General features: G+C 42.8%; 1 protein-coding gene across 1 annotated transcript in view; it reads right to left on the bottom strand.

Annotated features, from left to right (window-relative positions):
* The window catches only part of MINDY4 (MINDY lysine 48 deubiquitinase 4), a 167,868-nt gene that overhangs the window by 38,656 nt on the left and 110,761 nt on the right, over positions 1-18,451 (bottom strand). Inside the window, exon 14 of the mRNA XM_068235119.1 lies at positions 7,439-7,502. Within this exon, the coding sequence (XP_068091220.1) occupies positions 7,439-7,502 (64 nt within the window). The remainder of the gene's footprint in view (positions 1-7,438; positions 7,503-18,451) is intronic.

The following is an 18,451-nucleotide window of genomic DNA, read 5'->3' as shown; positions in this document are numbered from 1 at the left end:
GCCGACAGCCGTCAGAGCGCCTGCGCAGGAGCCAGGAAGGTAAATATTACGTCACGGCTGTACGGAGGGCTGCAGTGAGACCCCCGTGGGACAGAGAACGGCGTGGGAAGCCTCATTAGGATCCTGAGGCTTCCCCCACCCGAGGGGAGTACCCCCCAGGGGACGTTTTGCCGTTACAGTTCCTCTTTAAGCATGAGTTATGTCAAATAAGGAGAGTTAATCCATGAGTTATATCAAATAAGGAGAGCTAAACCATGAGTTATATCAAATAAGGAGAGCTAAACCATGAGTTATGTCAAATAAGGAGAGCTAAACCATGAGTTATGTCATATAAGGAGACCTAAACCATGAGTTATGTCAAATAAGGAGAGCTAAACCATGAGTTATGTCAAATAAGGAGGGCTAAACCGTGAGTTATGTCAAATAAGGAGGGCTAAACCGTGAGTTATGTCAAATAAGGAGAGCTAAACCATGATTTATGTCAAATAAGTAGAGCTAAACCATGAGTTATGTCAAATAAGGAGAGCTAAACCATGAGTTATGTCAAATAAGGAGAGCTAAACCATGAGTTATGTCAAATAAGGAGAGCTAAACCATGAGTTATGTCAAATAAGGAGAGCTAAACCATGAGTTATGTCAAATAAGGAGAGCTAAACCATGAGTTATGCCAAATAAGGAGAGCTAAACCAGGAGTTATGTCTAATAAGGAGAGCTAAATCATGAGTTATGTCAAATAAGGAGAGCTAAACCATGAGTTATGTCATTTAAGGAGAGATAAACCATGAGTTATGTCATATAAGGAGAGCTAAACCGTGAGTTATGTCAAATAAGGAGAGCTAAACCGTGAGTTATGTCAAATAAGGAGACCTAAACCATGAGTTATGTCAAATAAGGAGAGCTAAACCATGAGTTATGTCAAATAAGGAGGGCTAAACCGTGAGTTATGTCAAATAAGGAGGGCTAAACCGTGAGTTATGTCAAATAAGGAGAGCTAAACCATGAGTTATGTCAAATAAGGAGAGCTAAACCATGAGTTATGTCAAATAAGGAGAGCTAAACCATGAGTTATGTCAAATAAGGAGAGCTAAACCATGAGTTATGTCAAATAAGGAGAGCTAAACCATGAGTTATGTCAAATAAGGAGAGCTAAACCATGAGTTATGTCAAATAAGGAGAGCTAAACCATGAGTTATGTCAAATAAGGAGAGCTAAACCATGAGTTATGTCCAATAAGGAGAGCTAAACCATGAGTTATGCCAAATAAGGAGAGCTAAACCAGGAGTTATGTCTAATAAGGAGAGCTAAATCATGAGTTATGTCAAATAAGTAGAGCTAAACCATGAGTTATGTCAAATAAGGAGAGCTAAACCATGAGTTATGTCAAATAAGGAGAGCTAAACCATGAGTTATGTCAAATAAGGAGAGCTAAACCATGAGTTATGTCAAATAAGGAGAGCTAAACCATGAGTTATGTCAAATAAGGAGAGCTAAACCATGAGTTATGTCAAATAAGGAGAGCTAAACCATGAGTTATGCCAAATAAGGAGAGCTAAACCAGGAGTTATGTCTAATAAGGAGAGCTAAATCATGAGTTATGTCAAATAAGGAGAGCTAAACCATGAGTTATGTCATTTAAGGAGAGATAAACCATGAGTTATGTCATATAAGGAGAGCTAAACCGTGAGTTATGTCAAATAAGGAGAGCTAAACCGTGAGTTATGTCAAATAAGGAGACCTAAACCATGAGTTATGTCAAATAAGGAGACCTAAACCATGAGTTATGTCAAATAAGGAGAGCTAAACCATGAGTTATGTCAAATAAGGAGGGCTAAACCGTGAGTTATGTCAAATAAGGAGGGCTAAACCGTGAGTTATGTCAAATAAGGAGAGCTAAACCATGAGTTATGTCAAATAAGGAGAGCTAAACCATGAGTTATGTCAAATAAGGAGAGCTAAACCATGAGTTATGTCATATAAGGAGAGCTAAACCGTGAGTTATGTCAAATAAGGAGAGCTAAACCGTGAGTTATGTCAAATAAGGAGACCTAAACCATGAGTTATGTCAAATAAGGAGACCTAAACCATGAGTTATGTCAAATAAGGAGGGCTAAACCGTGAGTTATGTCAAATAAGGAGGGCTAAACCGTGAGTTATGTCAAATAAGGAGAGCTAAACCATGAGTTATGTCAAATAAGGAGAGCTAAACCATGAGTTATGTCAAATAAGGAGAGCTAAACCATGAGTTATGTCTAATAAGGAGAGCTAAATCATGAGTTATGTCAAATAAGGAGAGCTAAACCATGAGTTATGTCATTTAAGGAGAGATAAATTGTGAATTAATAAAGTGAGATACTTTTTGTAAATCAGGCCCATTGCCTGGCAGTCCTGCTGATCCTCTGCTCTAATAGTTTTGGCCATCGACCCTGAATAAGCATGCAGATCTGACTGAAGTGTGACTAGATTAGCTGCATGCTTGTTTCAAAAGTGTGATTCAGACACTACTGCAGTCAAAAAGATCAACAGGACAGCCAGGCAACTGGTTTTGTTTAAAAGGAAATAAATATGGCCGCCTCCATATGCCTCTCACTTCAGGTGTCCTTTAACTTTGGCCACATACAAACCCCAACCTGAACATACGAATTGCTTTGTACAAGATACAGAGGCGCCAAAAGAATAAAAGGTAATTAAATGAACTTAAAAAACCAACTGGTTAAACAGAGGAGGCAGCGGTGGTCTTACCCCCTCCAAACAGACACAGGCAAGGACTGCGATTCAGACAGTCAACAATTTATTCGGAACTCCAAAAAACAATGCAACGCGTTTCACGGGCCATACATCCCGCTTCCTCAGGCAAAATACAGTAGGAGTCACAGCATCTGTATTATATCAGCGAGCTCGGCGCCTACGAATTGCTTTGAACTCCAATTGTTCTGGGGATCATTCATCAATACTGTATGTATGAATTTTGGGGTTTTATTTTGGCTTCATCTAGAGTTCCTCCAAGTAAAAAAATGAACCACAGAGGCAGTAAGATAGTTCAGGGACACAGCCGGCTATACCCAGAGCGCTCCGCTGGCATCATATTTTTGTCCTGTATCAACTCTTAAGTCTGAAACAATAAATATTGTTGACGAGATTTACAGAAAATCAGATTTATGACACTTTTAATCACAAGCCATGAAAGTCGCCTATTATGCCTTCCACTCGTTCTGATGGAAGACGTTTCCGACGGCTTGAATTGGCGGGTTGAATTTCCCTTGTATGTGTGATGACCTTCGAATATTGACAAGCCAAATCAGCTCAGGGAAATGCAGGCCTGCCAAAAATCCTGTGTTCTCTTTGTTCTGGGCTTTGTTCTGGGCTGGGTGGACCAGCGAGAGCTCACGATTGTCCAATGATAATTTATACTGCATGTGTACATTTGTTTGTGCTCTGCCAAGCCACGTAGTGGAATCAGAAAAGCTCAACAACAAAAACAGTCCAGGAAACTTAAAAATTCCAATCAACACTGCGCTGTTGATTAAAGTCCACTTTGCAAGCTTACAGATAGTCCAGGAGCGCTTCTGTAAAGACCCCCAAATCCGATACTATTAAAACATACACCAAAAGAGAAGCCACTTCCAGATAAACAGAAACCATCAGCACTTAGGTTCGGTTCACATCTAAAATCGCAAAACGCCGGCGATTACTGCTAGAGCTTTGCGGGAGTGATTTTTCCGTGATTAACGCAGAAAAATCACTGGACACTGAAGCGATTTGGGAGCGATCGCGATTAGCGGTTCTATACATGCTAATCATGATTGCTCATGAATCGCCGGCAAAACGCTGCATGTAACGCATTTGCGGTTAACGCTAATTGCAAAACGCAGTGATCGCGGCAGCGAGAACACTGCCATAGGATTAAATGGCTAGCGGTTTTAAAAAAAACGATAGCGGTTTGCGGTGAGCGGGAATTGCGCGATTCCTGCTCAAGTGTGAATGGACCCTAAAAGTTCTTCCAATGATTAATATTTCTTCAATGAAATGTGCTGCTCATTGACAGCTTGATGTAAATATTAGAAAGAACCACTCACCAGCTCCACTGACTCTCATAACAGGAGTCAGGCACACTTTGGAGGGTTGCAGCCCCCTCCCAGGCTGTACGATCCGCTCCAACACCTGGAATACTGATGGTCTCCCTTCCCCACTACAGAGGGTGTGATGCGAAGTGTGCACTGAAAAGTTGTTCCCCCACCAGAGGAACAATTACACCAGGCCAATAGGTTCCACAGCACCTCAAATAAACATACAATGCTCCATAGTGTAAAATCGTTGATAACATTTTAATGAAACGGTTAAAACACACGGTTACAAAAGTCGCTGTCTGATTACAGGCATAGAGTTTGTGTCAGGGCTCTCCCCTGTGCGCTACTCCAGATTAGCGCTCAGCTTAACACCCGACCATCGCTCTGCTCAGATGTCCAACCTCACCTCTTGCACTAGTCCCCACCCTACGCGTTTCGGTAGTCTGTACTCATCAGGGGCTCGGGGATGTGCGTGTATTGCTGCCATAAAGCGGAGCCTATGCTCCTCCCTCTCCGTACGTGACTGACTCCTGTCATGAGAGTCAGTGGAGCTGGCGAGTGCGCCTTTCTAATATTTAGATCAAGCTGTCAATGCGTGGCACATTTGATTGAAGATCTATTAATCATAGAAAGAACTTTTACTGCTGATAGTTTATGTTTATCTGGGAACGCTTCTGTTTTGGTTTATGTTTTAATAGCCCAGAAAACTTGCAGTGTGCAGAAGATACCAAAACTGACCCCAGCACAGATTTCCGAATACTAGAGGCAGCCATACACCTATAAATGGCCACCAGATCGACCATCGGATAGATTCCTCTCTGATCGAATCTGATCAGGAAGGGATCTATTAGCTGTCTACACACTGGACACATATTTTCTACAGATTTCAGTGGGGAGAAATCGATCTGATTGCCTCGCTGGGTGGCAATCTCTCAACAACTGTAAATGTCCTTAAGTGGCCCAGCCAGAGTCCAGACTTGAATCCGATTGAAAATCTCTGAAGAGATCTTAGAATGGCTATGCACCAACGCTTCCCATCCAACCTAATGGAGCTTGAGAGGTGGTGCAAAGAGGAAGGGGCCAAACTGGCCAAGGATAAGTGTGCCAAACTTGTGGCATCTTTTCCAAAAAGACTTGAGGCTGGAATTGCTGCCAAAGTTGCGTCGACAAATTATTGAGCAAAGGCTGTGAATACTTATGTACATGTCATTACTCAGTTTATTTTTTTGTTTGTTTGTTTTTTAAATACAATTGTCAAAAAAACTCAAGTAAACTTTTTTCCCGTTGTCATTATTGGGTGTTGTGTGTAGAATTCTGAGGAAAAATGAATTTAATCCATTTTAAAATAAGGCTGTAACATACAATGTGGAAAAAATGATGAGCTGTGAATACTTTCAGGATGTGCTGTATGCTATAATCATTGTATACAGTGGCAAAGGAGGTGGCCACAGAGGTGGAAAAAGTTAGAATTTGTCTTAACAGTATATATATATAGCAACACGATGGCGTAGTGGTTAGCTCTCTCGCCTTGCAGCGCTGGGTCCCTGGTTCGAATCTCAGCCAGGTCACTATCTGCAAAGAGTTTGTATGTTCTCTCCGTGTCTGCGTGGGTTTCCTCTGGGAACTCCGGTTTCCTCCCACATTTCAAAAACATACGGATAAGTTAATTGGCTCCCCCTAAATTGGCCCTAGACTGCAGTACTTACACTACATAATATAGACATATGGCAATGGTAGGGATTAGATTGTGAGCTCCTTTGAGGGACAGTTAGTGACAAGACAATATATATATATATATATATATATATATATATATATATATATATATATCTATATATATATATACACACACACACTGTACAGCGCTGCGTAATATGTCGGCGCTATATAAATACTAAATAATATATATATATATAAACTCGGTATAGTAAACTCTGATATAGTAAACATTTGGTTATATTAAACTAAATGTCCGGGTCCTCTGATATAATAGAACTTCTGTTATAGTAAATGTTTTTTGGCCCCTTCAGTATTCTGTATCTGGCTATAGTGGAAAGTGGGCGGGCCATGCGTCATACGTCAGTCGGAGACCCATGAGCCGTGGTCAGTGGGTGGGCTGACATTTACTTGTAGCATGCTCGCTGTCTGTACACTACTCTGGACTTGCATAGATTACCTCAAAAGCACCAGCCAGTGAGACCTATGCTTCCTGTGTAAGCTGCTGCCTGATTACTGAGGGCATTGTCTGTCATCTGTGACTTGCTTGTGCATGGCTGCAATACTACAGTATCATCCTGGCTGCACAGAAATGTGGACAGAGGAGCTAACTATCAGTACTGTACCTGCATTAACTGGTGAGACCTATGCTTCCTGTGTAAGCTGCTGCCTGATCATTGAGGGAATTGTCTCTCATCTGTGCATTGCTTGTGCATGTCTGCAATGCTACAGCATCATCCAAGCTGCACAGAAATGTGTACAGAGGAGCACACTATCAGTACTGTACCTGCATTAATTAGTGAGACCTATGTTTCCTGTGCAAGCTTCTGCCTGATTAGTAAGGGAAGTGCCTGTCATCTGTGACTTGCTTGTGCATGGCTGCAATACTAGAGCATCACCCAGGCTGCACAGAAATGTGGACAGCGGAGCTAACTATCAGTACTGTACCTGCATTACCTGATGAGATCTATGCTTCCTATGTAAGCTGCTGCCTGATCACTGAGGGAATTGCCTGTCATCTCTGACTTGCTAGCGCATGGCTGCAACACTACAGTATCATCCATACCTGTATTAACTGGTGAGACCTACGATGTTGCATGATTAGTGCATGCAAATCCCTGCATATTGAGCACTGTGCATTGTAATCTAGCTTAGACACTGTCTGTGCTCGCTTGCTGAAGCATTGAAAAAAAAAATTGACTCCCAACACATGACAGGCACTTCCCTTAGTAATCAGTGGCTGGATGGTGTAATGGTTAAGGGCTCTGCCTCTGACACAGGGGACTGGGGTTTGAATCTCGGCTCTGCCTGTTCAGTAAGCCAGCACCTATTCAGTAGGAGGCCTTAGGCAAGTCTCCCTAACACTGCTACTGCCTATAGAGCGTGTCCTAGTGGCTGCAGCTCTGGCGCTTTGAGTCCGCCAGGAGAAAAGCGCGATATAAATGTTATTTGTCTTGTCTATATACTGTACTTTATATTATGAATTCAGTTCAGATGGAGTTGTTCCAGGAGGTACAGTTCACATAAATTCATGTCGGTATCATTAAACAACAGACCCTCTTGTGCCAGTCCAGGCGGATCGCAGAGGGAGGGACATGCCCGGGTTTTACATAAGGAATGAAACGAGCCTTTGTTGTCATCCCCTCCTAATGACTTACTTGTGTACAGTAGGCATGGGCACCAATTAGGCAGCTGGTGGGAACATCGAAATCCTTCTGGACTCTGTGGAGAGAGGATAATGTGAGGAGGACAGGCTGCTGTTAAAAATAGGAGAGAGCGCTGAGAATAGGTGAAAAACACAAGCTATTCGGATATGAAGCCCGTTAGTAAGGGAGGGGTTTTCCTGGCTGCTAATTACAAACTGGATTGAACAGGGGCTGGGGTGACCCCGCGGCCAAGAGGAGAGAACACAGGATCAGTGACAGAGGATAAACACGTCTCTCGTCAGTTACTCTGCACATCCTCTGTGTTTAATGTATAAGGCTATACAGCCAGATACAACAACTATACCATGCACAGGCATGTTTAGCCACTTCAGGACGAGAGCAATGTTCACATATCAGCGCTGTTCCCATTCATTCACCAATAACTTTATTGCTAATTATCACACCTTTTTCAAGACAAAATAGGTTTTTAATGTGTGAAAATTGTGTTTAGTAATGACCTTATTTGCTATGCAATTTAAAGGGAAAAATAGAAAAACATACTATTTCTCCATTTACAGCCATTATAGCTGTACAATAAACAGTGCTAACTAGGACGAAGCACCCTCATGTATTTTACCATATATATCAGTGGGAACACCTACCCTGCTCTCTGTTTCATCCTTCACTGCTTAGCCTGCTTGTTATCAGCCCTGATAAAATCCCTGACTGAGCATTCAGTCTCGCTTTGCCCCGGAATGATTATAGCTGACTCAGTCTTCTGAAATGTCTTTTCAAGCCCAAGTCTGTCCCCTTGCGGTTCTGCTTTCCTGTTATGTATCCTCGTAGCAGAAAAGCAGAGCCAGGAGGGGTCGGGCTTGGGCTTGAAAAGACATCACAGAAGACTGACTCCACTATAATTAATCTGGGGCAAAGCTAGACTGTATGCTGCCGGGGATTCTTATCAGAGCTGATAACAAGAAGACTGAGCAGTGAAGAATGAAACAAAGAGCAGAGTAGGTGTTTACTGTCATGTTCCCATTGATATATATGGTAAAATACATGAGGGTGCTTTGTCTCTGGTTCCCTTTAAACCCACAAATTTTATTTGCTTATCCATTCTGGTTATTACAACATTTATATTATGTTCCTACTACCCCCCCCCCCCCCCCCCCGAATCCCACTTCAGCCCATGGCCAGTGTAGGATCTGGGAACAGGCCTAAGTTGAGACACCAGAATGTCTGCTGGCATCCTGCAGCTCACAGCACCGTGCTGCTGCCTGCACTATGTGCTGTCCCTTTCTTTCCAAGCTACAGTCATCTTTGGATGTAGCAGCAGCATGTGCACAGAGCATGGAGCTGCTCTGAGGATCTTGACAGAGTACAGAGTCAGGTATGAGCACAGCCCTGTGCCCTGCTGTGTGTTGGTATAAAAGGAAGTTGGGACCTTGCAGAAGGCTTCACCTCCCCATTCACTACAGACTGGATGTTCTCATTATTATCTGTATTCACTGAATATGCTGCAGAGGCCAGTGGATACAGATAACAATGCTTAAAATCAGCTGACTTCTGTACTGATGGGAAAAGTAGCACTGAGGGAGGTCTGAATCGATAAGCCTACAATATTACTATGTATGAAATAGGACTGACCTCAGAGGAGCCAAACACTAGGTCCACTAGGGCAGGGGTCCCCAACCTTTTTAAGCCCAGGGCCCACTATCCCGACCAATCTTTTCTCTGGGGCCCCCCAGGGGGGGGGGGCGTGGTTAGTGGCGGCGGCAGCCCCCCCCCTCTTTTCCCTGATTTTGAGTGTAGTATATAGGTAAGTAGGTATCTAGGTATAGTTGCCCCAGTATAGGTAGCTAACACAGTTGCCCATAGTTACCCCAGTATAGCAAGTACAGTTACCCCAGTATAGCAAGTACAGTTAGCCCAGTATAGCAAGTACAGTTAGCCCAGTGTAGCAAGTACAGTTAGCCCAGTGTAGCAAGTACAGTTAGCCCAGTGTAGCTAGTACAGTTAGCCCAGTGTAGCTAGTACAGTTAGCCCAGTGTAGCAAGTACAGTTAGCCCAGTGTAGCAAGTACAGTTAGCCCAGTATAGCAAGTACAGTTAGCCCAGTATAGCAAGTACAGTTAGCCCAGTGTAGCAAGTACAGTTAGCCCAGTGTAGCTAGTACAGTTAGCCCAGTGTAGCTAGTACAGTTAGCCCAGTGTAGCAAGTACAGTTAGCCCAGTATAGCAAGTACAGTTAGCCCAGTATAGCAAGTACAGTTAGCCCAGTATAGCAAGTACAGTTAGCCCAGTGTAGCAAGTACAGTTAGCCCAGTGTAGCAAGTACAGTTAGCCCAGTGTAGCAAGTACAGTTAGCCCAGTGTAGCAAGTACAGTTAGCCCAGTGTAGCAAGTACAGTTAGCCCAGTGTAGCAAGTACAGTTAGCCCAGTGTAGCAAGTACAGTTAGCCCAGTATAGCAAGTACAGTTAGCCCAGTGTAGCAAGTACAGTTAGCCCAGTATAGCAAGTACAGTTAGCCCAGTGTAGCAAGTACAGTTAGCCCAGTGTAGCAAGTACAGTTAGCCCAGTATAGCAAGTACAGTTAGCCCAGTGTAGCAAGTACAGTTAGCCCAGTATAGCAAGTACAGTTAGCCCAGTGTAGCAAGTACAGTTAGCCCAGTGTAGCAAGTACAGTTAGCCCAGCGTAGCCAGTAGTTACCCCAGTATAGCAAGTACAGTTAGCCCAGTGTAGCAAGTACAGTTAGCCCAGTGTAGCAAGTACAATTAGCCCAGTATACCTAGTACAGTTAGCCCAGTATACCTAGTACAGTTAGCCCAGTGTAGCAAGTACAGTTAGCCCAGTATACCTAGTACAGTTAGCCCAGTGTAGCCAGTACAGTTACCCCAGTATAGCTGCCCCAGTGTAGCTACCAGAGGTGCCCTCTCCACCCCGCGGCCGCCGCTCCTGTTACCTTATGAGCGGGCGGCCGCTTCCTTCCTTATATTCCTCCAGCCGCGGCTCTCCTCTTCGCAGCATGTCGTATTACAGCAGCGCTTCCTGCACGGCTGCTGTAAGGAGGGAAGGAGGCGGAGTAGTGGCTACCTGTAGCGGCGATGCGCATCACCGTTGCCATGGGAACCTCTGTCCCTGCTCCCTTGGCTCCTTACAGCAGCCGCACAGGAAGCGCTGCTGTAATACGACATGCTGCGAAGAGGAGAGCCGCGGCTGGAGGAATATAAGGAAGGAAGCGGCCGCCCGCTCATAAGGTAACAGGAGCGGGGGGAGAGGGAGAAGCCGCGGCCCCCCAGAAATCTGCCCAAGGACCCCAGGGGGCCGCGGCCCCCAGGTTGGGGACCCATGCACTAGGGGACTAAATAGCCCTATGAGGGTACTAAAACAAAATTGCCTTAATTATTAAAAGTAATATGCGTGTATACCAATCAAACTAGGAGAAAGAGAGACTGGGAGGGTCTCTCATGCAGCATGCAGGTAATCCAGTCAGACTTCAGTCAGAGCATCTGATCTGCATGCTTGTTCAGGGTCTATGTTTCAGCCATTTTCCATTTTTACTGCCTCTGACTGAAGCAAATCCTGATGTCATTTCCTACCTTGCTCTTTTTTTCTCCTAGAAACTGCACATCTGGCTTGCTTTGTAAACTCATGTGAGCACAGGATAGATCGTATTTCAGCAGCTTCTGCAGAGGGGTGAGGTGTATCTCCCTTCTCAGCCTGTCACACTGAACTGCCCTCAACCAGTAAGAGAGGAGCAATAATGTGGGAGGGGAGAGATAACAAGCTTCCCTCTCGTCCGCAATGTACCAAATAGAGCCAGGCTGACTGAGATAAGATGTATTACAGCAGAAACATTTATGATTACACTGGAATGCTTACAATGCTGGGTCACATTGTAGACTGCATAATAAAAACAGATCAGTGGGTAAATGGAATTTGGTTTTATGGCTGACAATTCTGTTTTAAGCATCTTGGCCAAATAACAAGTATATTTTAAGCTAGTCACATCCACATGCACTGTATATGTTAAAGTGCAAAAAAAAAAAAAAATCATTCCCTTTAAATGTACTTGGTGACAAATCGGAGGTGTCCAATCAGAGGCAGCTTTATCCTTACCCAAAATGATGGCATTGTTTGCAGCACAATAATTCCTCTTTTAGGCACCCAGCAGTAAAATCCAGTAAACATGTCAGAAAGATTAATATCTGCTTGACAGATCGGCGGCCTGTGACAAAAGGAGGATGTTCTAATTGCATGTTTGGCTGTAAACAACCTGAGAATGGCGCATCGCAGAATCCCAGGCATGCATCTGCATATTAGATCATCGGCTCGCAGAGGAAGCCGTAATCAGGAGGGCGGAGGAAGAGAAGACAAAACAGCGGCCGCTGTGTGCGGACATTCCTCTGGACGAGATGGACACGGGTCTATGCGCTCTTCTCACCAGCCAGAAAACTAAAAACAACCACGGCCATGCTCTACTCGCAGGTGGTTATTCCACTGAGGGTCGGTATATTAAGAGTTAAAGCGGACCTGAACTCAGAACTTCCTCTCTGCTCTAAAAGATAAGCAACAGCATAATAACCTTTAGGGCTCTTTCACAGTGCGACGTTAAAGTCGCACGTTACAACAACATGTAACGCACAATAACTTACAGCAATGAAAAATCAATGGGCTGTTCACAGTGCAGACTTTGCGATGGTGTCTAACGCTGCATGTTAAATGAAAGTGCTGCAAGCTTATAAACGTTTTTAGCTGTGTTAGACTGTTTGCACATGCTCAGTATTGTTTTATTTTTTTTACGCATGCACCGTTTTCGGTCTATCACTGTGCAACGAAAACGGTGCACCAAACGCAGGGCTAAATAACGTCCAAGTTATAGTCTTTCAATGCGTTGCATTAGGGGCACGTTATGCGACCTTAACGTCGCATCAAACGCAACGTCTTACTGTGTAAGAGGCCTTAAAGAAAAACATTTCTTTGTTACAGCTGATACAAATCCTGCATTAAAGAGACTCCGTAATAAAAATTACATCCTGTTTTTTATCACCCTACAAGTTCCAAAAGCTATTCTAATGTGTTCTGGCTTACTGCAGCACTTTGTACTATCACAGTCTCTGTAATAAATCAACTTATCTCTCGCTTGTCAGACTTGTGGCCTGTGTCTGGAAGGCTGCCAAGTTCTTCAGTGTTGTGGTTCTGCTATGAACTCCCCCTTCCAGGCCCCTCTATGCACACTGCCTGTGTGTTATTTAGATTAGAGCAGCTTCTCTCTTATCTTTTACAAGCTGGATAAATCGTCCTCTGAGCTGGCAGGGCTTTCACACTGAGCACTGAGGAATTACAGACAAGGGCAAAGCTGTTTGCAGGAAGAAAAGAGCAGCCTGAAACGTCAGTGCATGAGAGATGCAGGGGGAAAGAAACACACAAATGATCTCTTGAGATTCAAAAGGAAGGCTGTATACAGCCTGCTTGTGTATGGATGTATTTTCTATGAGTGGACATACTGTACATCAACCTACTTCCTGTTTTGGTGGCCATTTTGTTTGTTTATAAACAAACTTTTTAAAACTGTTTTTAACCACTTTTAATGCGGCGGGGAGCGGCGAAATTGTGACAGAGGGTAATAGGAGATGTCCCCTAACGCACTGGTATGTTTACTTTTGTGCGATTTTAACAATACAGATTCTCTTTAAAGAGACACAGAAGCAAAAAAGAAAAATTATAATATAATGATTTGTCTGTGTAGTACAGCAAAGAAATAAAACATTAGGAGCAGAGACATAAGTCTAATATTGTTTCTAGTACAGGAAGAGTTAAGAAACTCCAATTGTTATCTATGCAAATAAGCCATTGAGCTCCACCACTTTCAAAGTCTCAGAGAGCTCTGTCTTCTGAAGCTTGTTATCTCAACTGTCTGTCACTATATTGTTTATTCTTCTGCACAGGGCAGGTCAAAAATTCACAGCCTGCTCTGTAAAAATCATTTAGAATGCTGAGTAGTGTGTAAACTGCAAATATTAGAGAATGATGCAATGTTATAAAAATAAAAAACCCTATATTAACTGAAAATAAAAATATGAGAACATTTTCTTTGCTTCTAATGTTCTAGTAATTATCCGTACTACGCAACCAATTCATTATATCATAATTTTTTTTTCGCTTCAGTGTCTCTTTAAATCTGCAGTGTGCCTATTGCCTGCTTTCATGGAAGCATATTGTTAACATCCTGTGTTTACAAATTAGCTGCTCTGCTGCGGCAGAGAAGATTCCTGAACTGACACAGCTAAGAGATCAAATTACACTGGTGATTAGACACAAATGAGGGGGAATTAGACAGGCTAAGCTCTTTAAATACATACAGGGTGCCTTTCTCTCCGTTTTCCTTCTGTCCTGTGCAAGAGTTCAGGTCCACTGTAAAATCGGGACACTCCAAACTATCACACGTGCATTGCAATTCTATCCCTCACAAAATACCTTCTTCGGTGTAAAAGAATTGGTTGGCAGATGTAAGGGGACCATACATTTAATGATTTTGCTGCCCGATCGACCACCCGATTCGATAACTTTATTGAATATGATGAAAATCGGTGCTGCAACAAGTCCGCCCAATCGATGATCTGATTGATTTTGGGCAGAAAACTGTCAAAAGCATCGGTCGGACATGCTGGAAAATCTTGGTCGCACGCGTTTTATCCGATGCACGACGGTAACGGCGTTTGATATCGCAACCACTGATGTACGTGACGGACCCCTGCCTGCTGTCCCCCCAAGGGTGCCCGAGTGCTGTACCATGCGGCACCAGGCTCGTGCGTGTGACATCACACGGGCCACAGAGTACAGCACTCGCAGTACTGGGGGTGACAGCAGAGGATGCTGGGAGCTCTGTCAGTGAGACAGGTAAGAATTTACACTGCAGGAGCATCGAGGGGAACATTTTACACTGGGGGGAGGCGTCCAGACATGCAGCGTCACTTGGACGATTCCTTATAGATTTCATGATGGAATCTATTGGTAATCAGTCTGTGGTATATGGGCAGAATCGACAAGAGACGAATGTATCTCTAATCAGATTCGATTAGAGATAAATTTGTCTTTGTCGATTCTGTCCATAATCTTCAGGTGTAGGGCTACCTTAAAGAGGAACTCCAGTGAAAATAATGTAATAAAAAAAGTGCTTCATTTTTACAATAATTATGTATAAATGATTTAGTCAGTGTTAAAGTGTAAAATCTTTTAAATCCCTGATTTACATTTAGACATTTATTACATGGTGACATTTTTACTGTTGGCAGGTGATGTAGCTGCTGCTTGCTGTTTTGGCAGTTGGAAACAGCTGTAAACAGCTATTTCCCACAATGCAGCAAGGTTCACAGACAGGAAACTGCCAGGAGTACTACGGTCCTCAGAGTTTCTTGTGGGAGGGGTTTCACCACAATATCAGTCATACAGCACCCCCTGATGGTCTTTTTGTGAAAAGGAATAGATTTCTCATGTAAAAGGGGGTATCAGCTACTGATTGGGATACAGTTCAATTCTTGGTTGAAGTGTCTCTTTAAGTCTCATCACCGTTCATACCTGTAGATACCGGTACTTGTACCTTGACACATTTCTTTGCAACGGGGTCACTTTAAAGTGGGCCTGAAATCTTACACAGGACAGAAGGAAAACAGAGTAATGCACCCTGTATATATTTAGAGTTTAGCCTGTCTAATTCCCCTCATCTGTGACTAATCACCAGTGTAATTTGATCTCTTAAGCTGCGTCAGCTGAGGAATCTCCTCTGCCAGGGCAGAGAAGCTGATTAGTAAACTCAGGATGTTAACACTATGTGTGCTTCCATAAAAGCAGGAAGTAGACACTGCAGATTTATTGCAGGATTCTTATCAGCTGTAACAAAGACATTTTTTGCTTTAAAGAGACACTGAAGCGAAAAAAAATATATGATATAATGAATTGGTTGTGTACTATGAATAATTACTAGAAGATTAGCAGCAAAGAAAATATTCTCATATTTTTATTTTCAGGTATATAGTGTTTTTTCTAACATTGCATCATTCTATAATATGTGCAGATTACACAACACTCAGCATTCAAAATGAGTCTTTCAGAGCAGTCTGTGAAGTAATGAACTCTCCTCCAGCAGAGGAAAAGTAAACAGTTCAATTACAGTTGAGATAATAAAAGTCAGATAACAGCCCTCTCCATGACTAACTTAGTCGGAGAGCTTAATAGCTTTTTTGCCTGGAGATAACAACTGGAGTTTCTCAACTCTTCCTGTACTGGAAACAATTAGACTGATGTATCTGATCTTAATGTTTTTTTTCTTAGCTGTACTACACATACAAATCATAATATCATCATTTTTTTTTTCGCTTCAGTGTCTCTTTAAGGGTTATTATGCTGCTGCTTATCTTTTGGAGCAGAGAAGAAGTTCTGAGTTCAGGTCCCGTCTCTCCTTTACATACAGTACTTCTCCCAGATCAGCTCATTTCCAGCCTGCTATAAATCTCCCCCCCATCAGCTTGTTCCAGGCTGAGAGACAGGAACTGACTCCTCTCAGCATTTAGCAATGTTCAGATTACCTTCTGGCACGGGGAAGGTAAAGGAGGGCGCACTGTTTACTGCTGTTTGTGTATAACAGGGAGAGGAGAACCGCAGGATCACAAAGTTCAAAAGACTCTAATCTAGAATCAGCGATAAGAGGCGGCCGGACAAGAGACGAGCGATGTAAACAACAAGGGAGGCAGCATTCCTGGAATAAAATATTAGCTTAATGTACTAATACAACAACAGGAGCTTCTGGGGGGAGCTCGAGGTTCAAACCTTTTTAGGTTTAATTTGGACAAAACAAGGAAGATACTGAATGGCTATCAGGTTTGTTATTGCTGTTGGTGTCCCTACTGGAGAGTTTTTATATTACATTCTGGAGGAAAACCAGTCAATGAGACCTCATGGTTGTTTACAGGCATGAAGACAAAAATGGCGTTCAATGCTAAACATGCCTCACAATTTTATGAAATAAGGAAGAATGACACTTTAAAGTGTAACTGTCGGGCATAAAATAAAAAATTCTTTATTTTTAACTGGTAAACAAGTAATAAGGATGCTAATCAGGCAATCCAAAAGCTAAAATCTCTATTACTTTTCTTATTTATAAATTATCATTCCCCAGTTTACCGGACTTTTACTTGGTACGTTGCCGCAAAAAGGAAGTTGCAGGGCATGCTGGGTTGTCCTTTTTTGCTTCTGTACAATAGCTGAGGGGAAATTAGGAAGCGAAAAAAAGACAACCCAGCATGCCCTGCAGCTTCCTTTGTGCGGCAACGTACCAAATAAGATTCAGGTAAACTGGGGAATGATCCTTTATCAACAAGAAAAGTAAAAGATATTTTATCTTTTGGACTGCTTGGTTAGCATCCGTATTACTTGTTTACCAGATAAAAATAAATAAATGATTTTTGATTTTTGGCCCGACAGTTACACTTTAAGATACACCGCTGCCACGCCCCTTATCACACCCCCACCACACCCCTCTATTCACACTCCTAATCACATCCAATTTTGTGCAGACTTTAGCTGTACACGCTATTGTCACCAAAATTGCTACATATGTTAAGAGGAATAGTGGTGACAAGTAAAAAAAAAAAAATGATCGAAATATTCTTGAAATGGATTTTAAAAAAAAAGCAAATGGAGAATGGTTTTTAAACTTTTCTGAGTATAAAAACCATTTTTCCCTTGCATTTTAAAAACTGATTTTCTCAAAGGTCTTTTTGACTTTTTGACTTTTCTTGTCCCCACTATTCCCCTAAACATACGAAGCAATTGGTGATGATAGCAGCATGGAGGGGGCTTTGCTATCAAGTGCTAAATACGGCGCTGAATTACGTGGAAATTACGGATGGATTAAACAAAATCAATTCAATGTCCAAATCATAATTATGTATGGCAGTAATTGCAAAAATGTACGTGAAATTTTGTGTAATCGTAATTAGCAATTACAATCATTGCTTGCTATTTATTTCCTTTTAAACAATACCAGTTGCCTGGCTATGCTGCTGATCTCTTTGGCATCAGTAGTGTCTGAATCACACACCTGAAACAAGCATGCAGCTAATCCAGTCTGACTTCAGTCAGAAACATCTGATCTGCATGCATGTCAGCCAGGCAACTTGCATTGTTTATAAGGAAATAAATATGGCAGCCTCCATATCGCCCTCACTTCAGAGGCCTTTAACATGGGGTTCCAGTAAGATCCTCCTCTTGGGTTTCTATCCATATCATACCCACTCTGAGCTCACAAACACCATCCCTCAGAGGAGTTCTCCTGTACATATGCAGACAAACAGTCCTCCCAGGCAGGTAAGACTTCAGTCCTTAAAGGGAACCAGAGACGAAGCACCCTTGTGTATTTTACCATGTATATCAGTAAGAACATTAGAGAAAACACTTACCATGCTGTCTGTTTCATCCTCACTGCTAAAAGTGTCTGTTAGCAGCAGTCACAAGAATCCCAGACTGAGCAATTAAATCTGGCTTTGCTGGGAATAATTATTGCTGAGTCATTATAGCAAAGCCACAAGGGGGCAGGCTTGGGCTTGAAATAACACCACAGAAGACAGACTTAGCTATAATCTTTCTGTAGCAAAGCTAGACAGAGCAGCCTGACTTCTCAGTCGGGGATTCTTATCAGTGGTGATAACAGTCAGATTACACAGAGAACAATGAAACAAAGGGCAGATTAGGTGTTTACTGTCATGTTCCCACTGATTTATAAGGTAAAATACGAGAGGGTGGTTCATCTCTGGTTCTCTTTAAAGGAGTCATCAGGCAAAATGTAAAATCAGCTTTACTCACCTGGGGCTTTCTCCAGCCCCTTGCAGGTGACTGTCCCACGCCGACCGCTCTTCTCCCCGCCACTGCCCTGGGCTCCCCGCCAGGGATGCTCAAATCTGAATTCGGGTGAATCCGGATAGTTGCTATCCGGATTTCACCTAGATACCAGTGCGGCGCCACGTGAGTA

The sequence above is a fragment of the Hyperolius riggenbachi genome, chromosome 5 (assembly GCF_040937935.1).
Source record: "Hyperolius riggenbachi isolate aHypRig1 chromosome 5, aHypRig1.pri, whole genome shotgun sequence".
NCBI classification, from domain to species: Eukaryota; Metazoa; Chordata; class Amphibia; order Anura; family Hyperoliidae; genus Hyperolius; species Hyperolius riggenbachi.
This window is presented reverse-complemented; position numbering and strand designations above follow the sequence as displayed.